Source organism: Oncorhynchus gorbuscha, linkage group LG06 (assembly GCF_021184085.1).
Source record: "Oncorhynchus gorbuscha isolate QuinsamMale2020 ecotype Even-year linkage group LG06, OgorEven_v1.0, whole genome shotgun sequence".
Classification (NCBI taxonomy): Eukaryota; Metazoa; Chordata; class Actinopteri; order Salmoniformes; family Salmonidae; genus Oncorhynchus; species Oncorhynchus gorbuscha.
The window spans coordinates 29,662,191-29,675,116 of record NC_060178.1 but is presented as its reverse complement, the minus strand read 5'-3'; the positions used below and the strand labels follow the sequence as shown (position 1 = coordinate 29,675,116).

General features: G+C 40.3%; 1 protein-coding gene across 1 annotated transcript; it reads right to left on the bottom strand.

Moving 5' to 3' along the window:
- Positions 1-1,039: 1,039 nt before the first annotated feature.
- On the bottom strand, positions 1,040-8,486 carry rpf1 (ribosome production factor 1 homolog). Its single transcript, XM_046351723.1, has 9 exons — positions 8,187-8,486; positions 5,879-5,935; positions 5,604-5,684; positions 5,210-5,305; positions 3,796-3,949; positions 3,435-3,517; positions 2,760-2,941; positions 1,660-1,786; positions 1,040-1,413 (listed from the first exon to the last, which is right to left on the bottom strand). Exons 1-9 carry the CDS (start codon positions 8,427-8,429, stop codon positions 1,372-1,374), a joined length of 1,065 nt encoding a protein of 354 aa, XP_046207679.1. The 5' UTR covers positions 8,430-8,486; the 3' UTR covers positions 1,040-1,371.
- Between the last annotated feature and the right edge of the window lie 4,440 nt (positions 8,487-12,926).

Below are 12,926 nucleotides of genomic sequence, written 5' to 3'. Positions count from 1 at the left end.
TATTTGAAAAATCTTTCCAACACCCTCCCGGCCTCGATAATCACCAAGCCTCGGTGACAAACCTATCATCAAGAGCCCATATATCCAGTGGAAACAGCTGTCTGGCAACTCTAGGAAGGAACGCGGCGTAGAGGGATTAATGTTATTTGAAAGAACTGGAATTTTCATCATATTATTTTCTGTTTTTATTTTGTCAGCTTTAGGCCTATGTATTTTACTTAGTTGACAATGGAAGCTATAGGCCTACTGCTGCTCTGGCCTATTTATAGCTTAGCTCCATGCGCTCATTTCTTTAGCCGCCAATGGGATCACAGTGTAGACCATCAATGTCTCCATATGGTAGAGGATGGTGCTCTCACCTTAGTTTAATCTTTACTTTTAGATTTATCATTTTTAATTTAGATTAACCACGTGACAATGATTTTGAAGAAACAAAAACGTTAGTCAAATTAAACTGTTCCATGAAAGTGCATATAAAAATTATCAAAACTCGTAGGCAGGTCGGTAGAAATGGTAGGATAAATTGTAAACCCCATGGGGGAAAAAAACATGCCCGCCTATGGAAATCAAAGGCCCATCCAAATGATTTGCTCTACTGCCGGGCCTTCAGAGTAGATAAAGAGGAGCCAGAAGATACACTATACAGTAACGCCTTTTACACCGAGCTGTATTGAGGTCGCAACGCAATCATGGTTACATTAAGACATGGAGCCGGCCCGAGATAAGGGTCGGAAAACATACCACAATGCAGGGATGGGATATGCCATTGTCCTCCTAATTTTACCTTCATTCATACTACGCCATCGAAAAGATTGAAACACTGCTAGTTTTCCAGAAAACTGCCCTTTTTTGTCCTCATACTAGCAAGCAGTAGACACCGCAGCCATTTTGGAATGGCATTGTCAGTGAATCAGCTCCTTTGTTCTTCAACGAGACATGCTACGCATCTTGTGGTGCCCCTTAGACACTAAAGTCAGGGAAATTGCATACCTCTTGCTTGTACAACATTTTACATGTATTTGATAATAAATTACTAACATTTCAGAGTACATACATGTTTTACTTGAAAATATGAAATACCATTTACAGGTACAGATTGTTTTGTCTAAAAGCACGAAGATAACACAAGTGTTAACAAAGCCAGAATCTATAAATCAGACTGCTTTGCTCTTTCACAATGACTGTCTATCAAATGTGAACAAGATGCCATCAAATTAAAATGACAACCTACGACAAGTTGTCACATTTTAAGAGACTTGCATGGCCAAAGGCACGACTGCAATTTTTGCCTGGACACAATCTGACAAACTGGTATGCATTGTAGAAAATGTCTCATGTAGATGATGTCGTGGGAAGGTCCATATGTTTCACTCAAAGGTTGAACCTTCTTCTGCAGACGTCATTTTCATGTCGCTGAAAAGTGTAAAAGCAAATGTAGGTATTATTTAGCTACCAAAGAGGATCTGCCCTGATTCTGCCATTCACACTAGTCCAATATCGCAAATCAGTGATAAAACATTTTTATTTTAAAGTGGGTAAACATTGTAAAGTAACACTACTATTGTAAAACGTATACTGTTCTACTGCTCTTGATAAACGAGCAGTCACTAACAGTTTCAATTGTTCCACAATCAAAGAAAAAAACAGGACTGAACTCACCTTGAGAACCCACTCATATTCCCCGAACTTGGAGTCAAAGGTCCCCTTCTGTAATGATCGGAGTTTCAGAGTGAAGCGTGGTCCCAGCTCTTGAATGCCGACCCTCTTCTCGTTCTTAAAGATGTACCTTTGGAAAGTACAAGGGCATTGACATGTTGTGGACCACTCTATAACCCCCATCATTCAGATCTCATTAGAATGGGAAACAACGATGGCCTGACAACAATACTCTACGCGAAGAGAGCAGCAAACACGCACACCTTTGGCCGACGTATCAAATTGTGTAGGGAATATGTGACTTGCTCCAGTCGCATTGATCCGGACATACAGTTTAGCTCTATACATTGTTGAAAAGAGAAGACTATTAGCTTTAAAATGATGCATAACTTGTGTATCAATCCTTACATTTTTGCGCAGCAGAGCTAATTACAACAGAGGTATCCCTGATCAGCTGTTCAGAGAAATTACACCCCTGAAGTCTGTTAGTTTTAGCGCAGCGCCGTTTGCATGCTGGACGTCGTAACGCAGGTGTCACTGCAGAAGACATTATGTCTTATTTGGCATAAATGATTAACAAGGAAGCTGCAAGTGAACAGTTTGACAAGATTGTGCGCTAGCTAGTTGGTTAATATGTTTACAAATGAGTTTGTGGGTGTGCTAGCAAGCTTGTCAGTTGATTGTTAGCTAGCCAATGACTCGTTTTGAAATGTGGATCTTGTCATCGGAGACATTTAAACAATTAGGGTTAGCTAGAAAACATGTTTTAGAGAATTCTGTTTTAATCCAAAAACGCACCATGCCAATAATTTGACAAAATGTGAATTTTTTTATGCTTATGAACTAGCGCGACTGAAAATGATAGAGCACGTCACATTCGTAGTTTGGAGAGTATTTGACCATTGGGAAGACCTCGCCGAGACGTATAAATTACGTAAGTGTCGAATTTACAATGCAGATATTGAAAATACATCTGCTAGACGTCTTGCCAGTTAGCAAACGATGTCTAAACTGTATTTTCCCAATGTATCCTTCATACATCATGCAAAAACATTGGGCTATCATTATGCAAATGATTTCTAGGCATTCTAATGAACATTCACCTGTGGAATCTGAAAAAGATGAAGTCTCTCTGGTTGTGGAAAGTGGCGACTTGGCGTCCCACAAACTGGGGGTCGTGAGGGAAAAGGGCAGCAAAGAGTCGTCCCATGCTGTGGCCCAGGCGGGTGGTGAAATTGTTGAGGATCACCTCTGGGGAGTGTTCTGTCGGGTCCTTCCCTCGCCTCTGTAAAAGGGTTTTCTTTCAGTATTTATATTCTCACAATGTATACATTTTCCAGATCCATCCCCGAAGTGAGCTGAGTTTCTGCTTGAAGAATGCCAGACTCATTTGAATAAAGCACATAGATACAACACTAAAACATTCAGTCTGGGATTGATACATTTTGGGAATTTTAAACAAATTATAGCTATTCATTATTAAAATAAAACCTGGAAATAACTCATGAGCTTAGTACAACTGTCTTACCCTATCAGAACAAAGTCATTGTAAAAAACACATGGACTGTCAGTTCTTGTATCTATCATATCTAGTGTGCCGTTTATAAAATTGAGAGGTTACATTTACCCAGCCCCATCCCTAGAGAATGTTATTATTATCCCTCAGCTATATATCAAAATAAGTGGCAGAGCATCAGGTCTGTTGTTTTTCAAATGACATACTGTAGCTCTAAGTGAGACATTAACATGTCTGTTAGAACAGTTTTGAAATGTCTTGCCTTCATCTCCTTCCGCAGTCGGACACTGCTGACTTTGAAGTGTGCAGTAGGCCCATCAGGGAGGTGGCAGAGAACCATACCATCTTAGTGTTGTGGTGAAGGAAACAGACATCTACAAGGGACTTTGCATTATTACTGACTCCAACTGCAACTCCACACCTCAAGGTGGGCGGTCCAACTTGAAACAGGACTTAACTGTGTGCCAGGCTGTTAGGATTGTGATACTGAAGCCTGGTCTGTGACTTCAAAGCGAGTGCATGTAATAACAAAATGCAGACCAACAACAGCATTAGAGTATCATAAGCAGTCAACATATTAACAGTTGCAATGTCCCTCTTTCCGTCAGTCAACCAAAGGATACTGGGCACCTTACGATCTTCATTGATGACCATGAGGTATGTGAAACCTCTGGCTATACACTGGGGAATGACCTTCTTTAGTGCCAAGCCTCTTCTGTAGTACACGTGTGCGTCGGGGATGACTGTGGCCAGCTGGTTGCAAAACCTCACTGTCCTCTGAAAGACAAAGCAGAAAGCAGACCGTTTTGTAATAACTACCATAAAATGTTACTGTATATCTGATTATTTTTTTGAGAATATTAAGTGACTAATGATCGCCCAGCCCTACATACAGTATTAGTCTCCTACATTCCAGTGCATCAATAACCATCAACCTTCTTGTCTACAGATATCAGCCTGAGCTAGATCCTGTCGGTCTAATCTTTAGAAGGATTTCTTCCCTTTGTTTGGAATTTTAGGTGATTTACAGGTCAGCTGTGCAGAGCCCCGGCTCAGACAGCCACAAACACACAAGTCGGGCATGTTCCACCTCATGAACCAATAAGTCAGGCACGTTTGAGGTCATATTCATAAGCATTTCCCTGTACTGGGTTGTACACCATGTGTATCATGTGCATATGGCAAATAAAGTTGATTTGCAGACACCTGGAGAAGAACATTTCATAAATAATATTAAACTTACCAGTGTTTCGAGAGTTAGATAGTAAAGAGAGTTAGATAGTTTTCCTTCCTAAATGTTTAAATTAAATATGTTAAAAAGTAGCTTTTATGTGTTTGAATGGTATGGGCATATACTAGTCATTAAAAAATATTACCGTGAGTATGCCAGATCATCCAATGAGGCAACATGAGGTCATATTCTATGAACGTTTTTTAAAAGATCTGTTTTATATACAGGTTCTCTCTCTAATTTATGCTTTGGCCACAAATGAGTCAACAACATTAACAGAATATGAACTTTTAAAAGTGAGATTTTCACTGGGTAGTTACTTTAATATGATAAAGCAGGAGTGGCCAACCCTCTTCCTGGAGAGCTACCAGGTACACAGCCCCCCCCATGTATTGACACCTGAACCAGCAGATATGCTAGATCAGCATTAAGAAGCCTACAGCAAGGGAGCGGAAAACACCAGCCAAGCCTTCTACAGTTGATTAAAAAGATATTGTTAAAGAAAGCGGTCCAGCAGCCAGGGGAAAAAGTTCAAATGTGTTTAACTGGACTGGACTCCGCTTGTGCGTGTGGTTGACAACTGCTGTCCTTCCCGGTGCCGTTGCTGCAGGGGTGTGAGGCAAATTTGACGCCGGCTTTATATAGAAACCAATGGAGGCGGCTGCATTTTATTTTCTGGAGTGTAAGCACCTTTAGAGCAAAAGCTGGCAGAAGGTATCATCCCCGTGATATCAATCTTCTGAGATTCACAGCAGGACTGAAATAAATAACAGCACCGTCTCCGGGTGCTGTTTTAGTCCACTCACCCCTCTAGGTCTGTCAGATGTGGTAATGAGGACTTTGGGGTTGGTCAGCCGGTTGAAATAGGCCGAAAACTCATCAGTTCCCTCATCAAAGGCCACCTGCAATGGAGAGTATCGGAGTAATATGCAACATCAAAACACTATACTGTAAATGCACGAGATGACATCAAAACACTATACTGTAAATGCACGAGATGACATCAAAACACTATACTGTAAATGCACGAGATGACATCAAAACACTATACTGTAAATGCACGAGATAACATCAAAACACTATACTGTAAATGCACGAGATGACATCAAAACACTATACTGTAAATGCATGAGAAGACATCAACACACTATACTGTAAATGCACGAGATGACATCAAACAGCTCTGCAGAAAGACAGTACCTCTTCATCTTCAGGGTTAACAGTAGTTTCGTCGTATACCCTCTGGTTTTCTATCGTCTTTGGAACTTCCTTTGGGGGAGCCTACATTTGAAAGGTAAGAAGAGTCATCTTAATATCAACTATGTTTCGGCCTACATCTTGGAATTATTTGGTCTGTCAATAACAGACTACTCTTATAGTCTTTCTGCTCACAGAGGGCTCTAACAGTTGTCTCTATTCATTTACAGATCAGTGGGACCAAGTGATGTCATAAGTGCAGCATCCAACCTACTTACCTTGTCACCTAGAGCATCCCTCTCTTTTTTCTTTTTCTTCTTCATTGCCACCTTTTGCTGAAATTAAATTTTAAAAAACACCATGTTACATGGCTACACTAAAAGACCGGAATAGATACTCTCGTCCAGTTCCCACTGGTAAGACTTTGTAATGGGGCGGAAGGTTTTGCGTCGAGGTTAGAGTGTTGGGCCAGTTACCGAAAGGTCGCTAGTTTGAATCCCGGAGCCGACAAGGTGAAAACCTGTTATTGTGCCCTTAACCCCAAATGCTCCAGCAGTGCTGGACAATGGTGACCCTTGCCGTGATCCAATTCCCTACCGGTGTCTCAGGGGGAGTTGGAATATTTAAAATGCACATTTCCATTACACACTTGTATAAACAAGACATAAGGACGCACCCAATTGTTATTATTTTGAGGACTGGGTTGTTCAAGTGTTTTCCCTAAGCACCGGCCATCATCCAAACAGCCGTTAACTTATTTTCAGCCGGCTACTTAAAAAAATAATAACAAACTGATGCTTTTCATTTAAAAGTTTAAATTCATTAGTCAGAAAAGTCAGCCGAGCCACCTCCCGTTTGAATGAAGGATATGCATCTTCTATCGATCTATGGACAGGACAGGTGCCGGTCAGTCACAAAGCGAGCGATGACAGAGCAACTGCTGTCTGCCCCACCTCCCGGTACCAGTGTGATGTGTGTACGCTGTGGTTGGTTACAGTCTAAATTTCTTTAGCTGGAGGAGGGAAAGCATGGTACTGTGCTTTGATTGACGACCGAAAAGCAAATAACTCGTTTATAAAAAGTGTCGAACTGACTGAATAAAGTTAATCTCCTATTTTCCTTTGTATGGCTTATGAATGGCAACGTGGTTATTAAGGTCGTGAAGAAACAAGTATCGTGAGACACGTTAGTATTGTGCCAAGGAAACAAAACACGAAGCGGATTGAACTTCTTTAGGAAATCCGACATATGTTTGAAACACACATCATTGTCATAATCAAGAGTCACATTTGATTTATTTTCCAAGCTAAAGCACACAATATTTTACATACAGCAGGTTTTTAAAAGACCAATGAGTGAGATCTGCTTTGTGTTTTCATTTTTGGCGATGACCTGCAGAAAAATGATGAAATCCCTTTGTTTGGAAGATTGTGAATCTTCACTGCAGGAACAATAGGTCGTTTTTCTTCTTCAATTTAACCTTTACATTTATTTTTCAAGATAATGTGCCCCATTTCATTTCTGTTTTAATAATATATATAATTTGAAGAACAAACATCACTGTGGCAATTCAGATCTTGCAGTAAAACTGTAAATAAGGCAGATTTAATGTTAAAAAAAGGTTTCATGTTCTCCACTTAGAAAATTTGATTTGAAAATAGTCCTGATCATATAGGCCTAGAGAATATCCAAAAGAACTAACAATACACTGAATTCATACATTTTCAGTCATGTATTTATACATAATACATTTACCAATCTGGGAGGTAAACGCTATAAAGTATTCAATAATTTCACTGTTTATTTCTGATGGAATCAAGGCATTAGAACGTTCCAGAGGCCACCAAAATAGAGCGTGTCCTGCAAAAATGTGCTACTACTAGTAAATGATTACTAATCTATGCACTTTGATATTTTTACAACATTACATTTTTTATATGCTTGCATTATTTTGTCACTGGTGTTACCTATATTTTAGATGACAATTTAGGCTTTCCAAAATAGCATTTGACCATTTAATTAGTATATTTAATCAAAGAGAAAATGTTAACGATAATATTAAGAAAATATTTTGATTAGTAATAATTTACTTTAAAATTAGGTATGTGTAAAGTTATATTGTGTAACACCAGGGACGGTAACAAAAATGACAGTAACACCAGTGGCAAGTCTGCAGGCAAGATGGCATAGCTAATATGGCGGACACATTTGCTCAAACCACACTTGTTAATAAATTGTAAATAAATCACGGGATTTGATCAATTATTGCAATAACATTTCCCCCTACTATAAACTGCCTAACACCTGTGATATCTTAAGGTTCCGCATGAAATTACCAAATGAATCATCAAAAAACAGCCCTTTCTCCAATGAATGTTGCATTTCAAAGAGGTGTTTATATTTTTACAAAAGGGTAACACCAGTGACATGTAATTGAGGGACTTAGTGGGTGGTTACGGGTTCTTAGTGGTGGTTACGGCGGGGACTGGAAATACACTATTTTCGGAGATGACCCGACTAAAGAAGTAAATAGAGAACTTTAAAGAATTATGAAGTGGGAACACATGCATGCTAAACGTTCATTACCTTCCGTTTCTCCTGCTTCAGCTTCATGAACATGAGGTGTCTGCGTTGTTTATTTTTTATTTCAGACACACTGAATGTGGGGGGAAACGAGAATTCTGCCGGCGCATCCACATGTTCTGGCTCTGTTTTCTCAATCATGCTATCGTTACCATTTTCATGTGGAGGCTTTGGCTGTTTCTTTGGCTTCTTAGTCTTCTTTTTCGTGGGTTTATCCTGTATGTCATGCTCTTCTACGACGTCCATGTTGTCAGCTAAATGTATATTCTTTCACGTGTTCTGTCCAGTACTTCCGCCTTGCTTCCTTATGTAAAAGGAAGTTACGTTCAGTAGAAAAAACTAAACGTACTGCCCTTTCTTCTTCTTTTGTATAATGGGGTTCGCAACAAATATTTGTGCATTCCGCCACCTACTGTACAGGTGGATAATTTTTAATTAATGTTTTAATTTATTTAACCTTTATTTAACCAGGTAGGCCAGTTGAGAACAGGTTCTCATTTACAACTGCGACCTGGATAATAAGGATCCAAAAATGAAAAACATTTGTGGTAAATAAATGAATAAAAAATATCATACAAACTATCAGTAACAAAATGTTAATGAAAGTAAATCAGCCTCCTTTTCTGACTCAGAAGGACTCCTGGCGACAGTCCTTGCAGTGCTTCTGCTGTTAAGTCTTGGAGGCCCAAAAACTTCTCGGCTGCAGAGATGTCCAGCTTCTTGGACACTTGTACAATTAATAACTGTGGCTATAAATGCTACAAAATCCACCTTCTTAACAATAAGTGTATCCAGATCATTTGATTGGCGTATAACACTGGCAACTGGTTGTGGTGCATCCACCACCATATCTTCTTCAGAACTGTGGCCTCTTGCCCCTTCAACGCTCTTCACCACCTCCACATATGAGATTTGCTGTACAGCCCTGATCCTTGACACCTCAACCTCTTTTACCCTAACAGGACACTCAGGGAATTTGGAAATATAATCCCCACCACAGTTGCAACATTTTACATTCATACTCTTCAATAACATATTCCTTCTGTCTGCAAACACTTGACACATGGACAAAGTTTTTACACTTCTTGCATTGCATCAGGTTTTGCATGAACGCTCTTACGGCGTACAGTATCTTATATATCCCAACTTTACATCGGGTGGTAAATATACAAACGTCAATAATTGTCACGACTTCCACCAAAGTCGGCTCCTCTCCTTGTTCTGGGGGCGTTCGGCGGTAGACGTGACCGGCTCTCAAGCCATCGCTGCTACATTTTTCATGTAGCCATTTGTTTTGTCTTGTTTCCTGCACACCTGGTTTTCAAGTCAATCACCTACTCAATATTGGTTATGTATTTGGAAATATTACCAATATTTCTGAATTCGCTGTATTTGTAGGTCACACAGATGAATGTTCAACTAAAGCCAGTTTGCGCTGTTCTGTGAAGGGAGTAGTACACAGCATTGTACGAGATATTCAGTTTTTTGGCAATTTCTCGCATGGAATAGCCTTAATTTCTCAGAGCAAGAATAGACTGACGAGTTTCAGAAGAAAGTTCTTTGTTCCTGGCCATTTTAAGCATATAATCGAACCCACAAATGCTGATGCTCCAGACTCTCAACTAGTCTAAAAAGGCCAGTTTTATTGCTTCTTTAATCAGAACTACAGTTTTCAGCTGTGCTAACATAATTGCAAAAGGGTTTTCTAATGATCAATTAGCCTTTTAAAATGATAAACTTGGATTAGCTAACACAACATGCCATTGGAACACAGGAGTGATGGTTGCTGATAATGGGCTTCTGTACGCCTATGTAGATATTCCATTAAAAATCAGCCGTTTCCAGCTACAATAGTCATTTACAACATTAATAATGTCTACACTGTATTTCTGATCAATTTGATGTTATTAAAATGTTTTTTTTGTGTGCTTTTCTTTCAAATACAAGGGTATTTCTAAGTGACCCCAGACTTTTGAATGGTAGTGTACCTCAAATACGTCATGATTGATGTATTGTAACAGGCCAACAATGTGGAGTTGACTTCCATACAAGCAGTATACTCATATTTTTACCTCAAAATAGTGTGAAATACACATATAAAAAAAGATGAAATGTCTTCACATTTTACTGGGGGCAATGAGGAGATTCAGGATCCTTCCCCCAAGCATTTCCATATCAATTATATTGTTTTGGTCAGGTTTGATTTACCCATTTACCCATGGCATATGGTTTACAGTAAATTGTTTCCATGCTCATCAAACCATAGGCGCGGTAGAGAGGTCAATGGAACGCAGACCGTGGGGGATAAAAGAAAGACGGCGGATTGGCGCACATTCAACAAATCTAATCTGACAAAGTGGATATTTATCAAATCCGTCATGTATTGCAGGGATAGGCAACCCTGGTCCTGAAGCCCCGCAGGCACTTAATGTTTTTTGATTTAACCAAGATGGAAGACCAGGTGTGTTGAATTTAGGGAATCATAAAACTGTTCAGATAGATCAGTTGGTCAGGTATGGTGTCTAGTTGGAACAAAATCCTGCAGTACCTGAGGCACTCTAGGAACAAGGTTGCCTACCCCTGATGTATTGTAACAGGCCCACGATGTCGTTACTAAAGTCCGATTTGATTATGCAGTATTGGCTGTTTTCGCTGCACAACATTTAGACATAGCCCCATTTCAGGTTTAAAAGAAGTGACTGCTAAATGCCAACACATTCGTTTAAGTTGAAGTCTTAAATTTACATACACCTTAGCCAAATACATTTAAACTCGATTTTTCACAATTCATGACATTTAATCCTAGTAGATATTCCCTGTCTTAGGTCAGTTAGGATCACCACTTTATTTTAAGAATGTGAAATGTCAGAACAATAGTAGAATTTTTTTTTTCAGCTTTGATTTCTTTCATCACATTCCCAGTGGGTCAGAAGTTTGCATACACTCAATTAGTATTTGGTAGCATTGCCTTTAAATTGTTTAACTTGGGTCAAACGTTTCAAAGAGCCTTCCACAATCTTCCCACAATAAGTTGGGTGAATTTTGGCCCATTCCTCCTGATAGAGCTGGTGTAACTGAGTCAGGTTTGTAGGCCTCCTTGCTCACACACGCTTTTTCAGTTCTGCCCACAATTCTTCTATAGGATTGAGGACAGGGCTTTGTGATGGCCACTCCAATACTTTGACTTTGTTGTCCTTAAGTCATTTTGCCACAACTTTGGAAGTATGCTTGGGGTCATTGTCCATTTGGAAGACCCATTTGCAACCAAGCTTTAGCTTCCTAACTGATGTCTTGAGGTGTTGCTTCAATATATCCACATCATTTTCCTTTCCTCATGATGCCATCTATTTTGTGAAGTGCATCAGTCCCTTCTGCAGCAAAGCACCCCCACAACATGATGCTGCCACACCGTGCTTCACGGTTGGGATGGTGTTCTTTGGCTTCAAGCCTCCCCCTTTGTCCTATGTCCCCAAATTCTTTGAAAATGTGGGCACATATATGAATACATGAGAGTGCAGTGATTTAGAGGGACAGTTTGAGCAGAGCATGAACCAGAGAGCCTAGTGTGGCTAACACCTAACTCTTGAAGTCCTCCTGACTTCAGAGTCTGGAATGGCTCTTTGATGATGTCAAATGCGTCACTACTGTAGGAGGCTGTCCTTTTACTGGTTGTCGTCTCTGTCTTTCTCATTCAAACATCCACAAGCACAGCCACACACCAGCCCAGAGCGCTGCCCCGTTCCATTAAAATGGTTGGATTTTCAAATCCAAACAACGAGAGGTATCAACACCCAAGGGGGAATAAATATGAGAGAGCCAATCAAAACCCGGCACACAATTTCTGAGCGAATATTGCTTGACAAACATCATCCTTTCTAGACCAGTGTGTTCACAGCTCTCCTGCCCTGTGAGTCACATGAGCCAGGCTACCAGTGAGCCTGGAGCTAGAGGATAAGTGCACTAACTCCTGTGCCATAAAGGCTCGGACCTCTTGGTACCATTGTCCTATGGTTTGTGTAGAGCAGCCATGAGATGAACTGGGACAACCAGCTGAGTTCCATTCTCTCAGCAGCTGATGGCAGCATGGCCAAGATGAGGGTGAGTAACCAGTAGATGGCACTATAACATAATTATACGTACTGTACTTGGCATTATATATCTCTAGTCTCCCCCATCCCTCCACCTCTGTTCTCACCCTCCGTGATGCAGTGGGCAGGCCTGGCAGCCGTCCAATCACAACTGCAGATCCAGGTCCGTGTGTGTGTGTTGTATGTGCATGCGAGTGTATATATTTACATAAAATAATCCTTTTTATTACATAGTTAAAAGGTGCCTAAATAGCAATACATTTGAAGTAATTTATTCTTCCTCTTCTTCCTGTTGTAATGGTTTCCATGCCCTAGAATAGAGTCTCTAACTCAAGAGTCTTCATGACATGGACAGAGAGACTCAGCAGTGCCACATACAGGCCTTACAAGGTACCTATAAATGACAACACAGGAATATAGCAACCAATATTAATAGATTTATTGAATGAATATTGTAGATGTGTTATTCATTTATCTCTCACAGTCGAGATTCACTGGCTGTGAGAGCAGGCGACGGAGAAAGAGCAGGATGGAGAGAGGAGACGGTCAGGGCCGGTGAGTTGGGGAGTGGAGAGAAGGAGGAGAGAGCAATGGAGGAGAGAGGTGGGCCGTGAGCTCAGCACTTTGAGAAGGCATATCACCAGAGCCCACTAGG

What these genes read in the sequence shown, in the direction of transcription:
- rpf1 (XM_046351723.1), bottom strand. Translation starts at nt 8,429, where the DNA reads ATGGACGTCGTAGAAGAGCATGACATACAGGATAAACCCACGAAAAAG. An exon ending in GGGATGCTCTAGGTGACAAG is followed by an intron (nt 5,685 to 5,878) that starts GTAAGTAGGTTG and finishes TTTCAAATGTAG; the next exon opens with GCTCCCCCAAAGGAAGTTCC. An exon ending in CATCTGACAGACCTAGAGGG is followed by an intron (nt 3,950 to 5,209) that starts GTGAGTGGACTA and finishes TTTGTCTTTCAG; the next exon opens with AGGACAGTGAGGTTTTGCAA.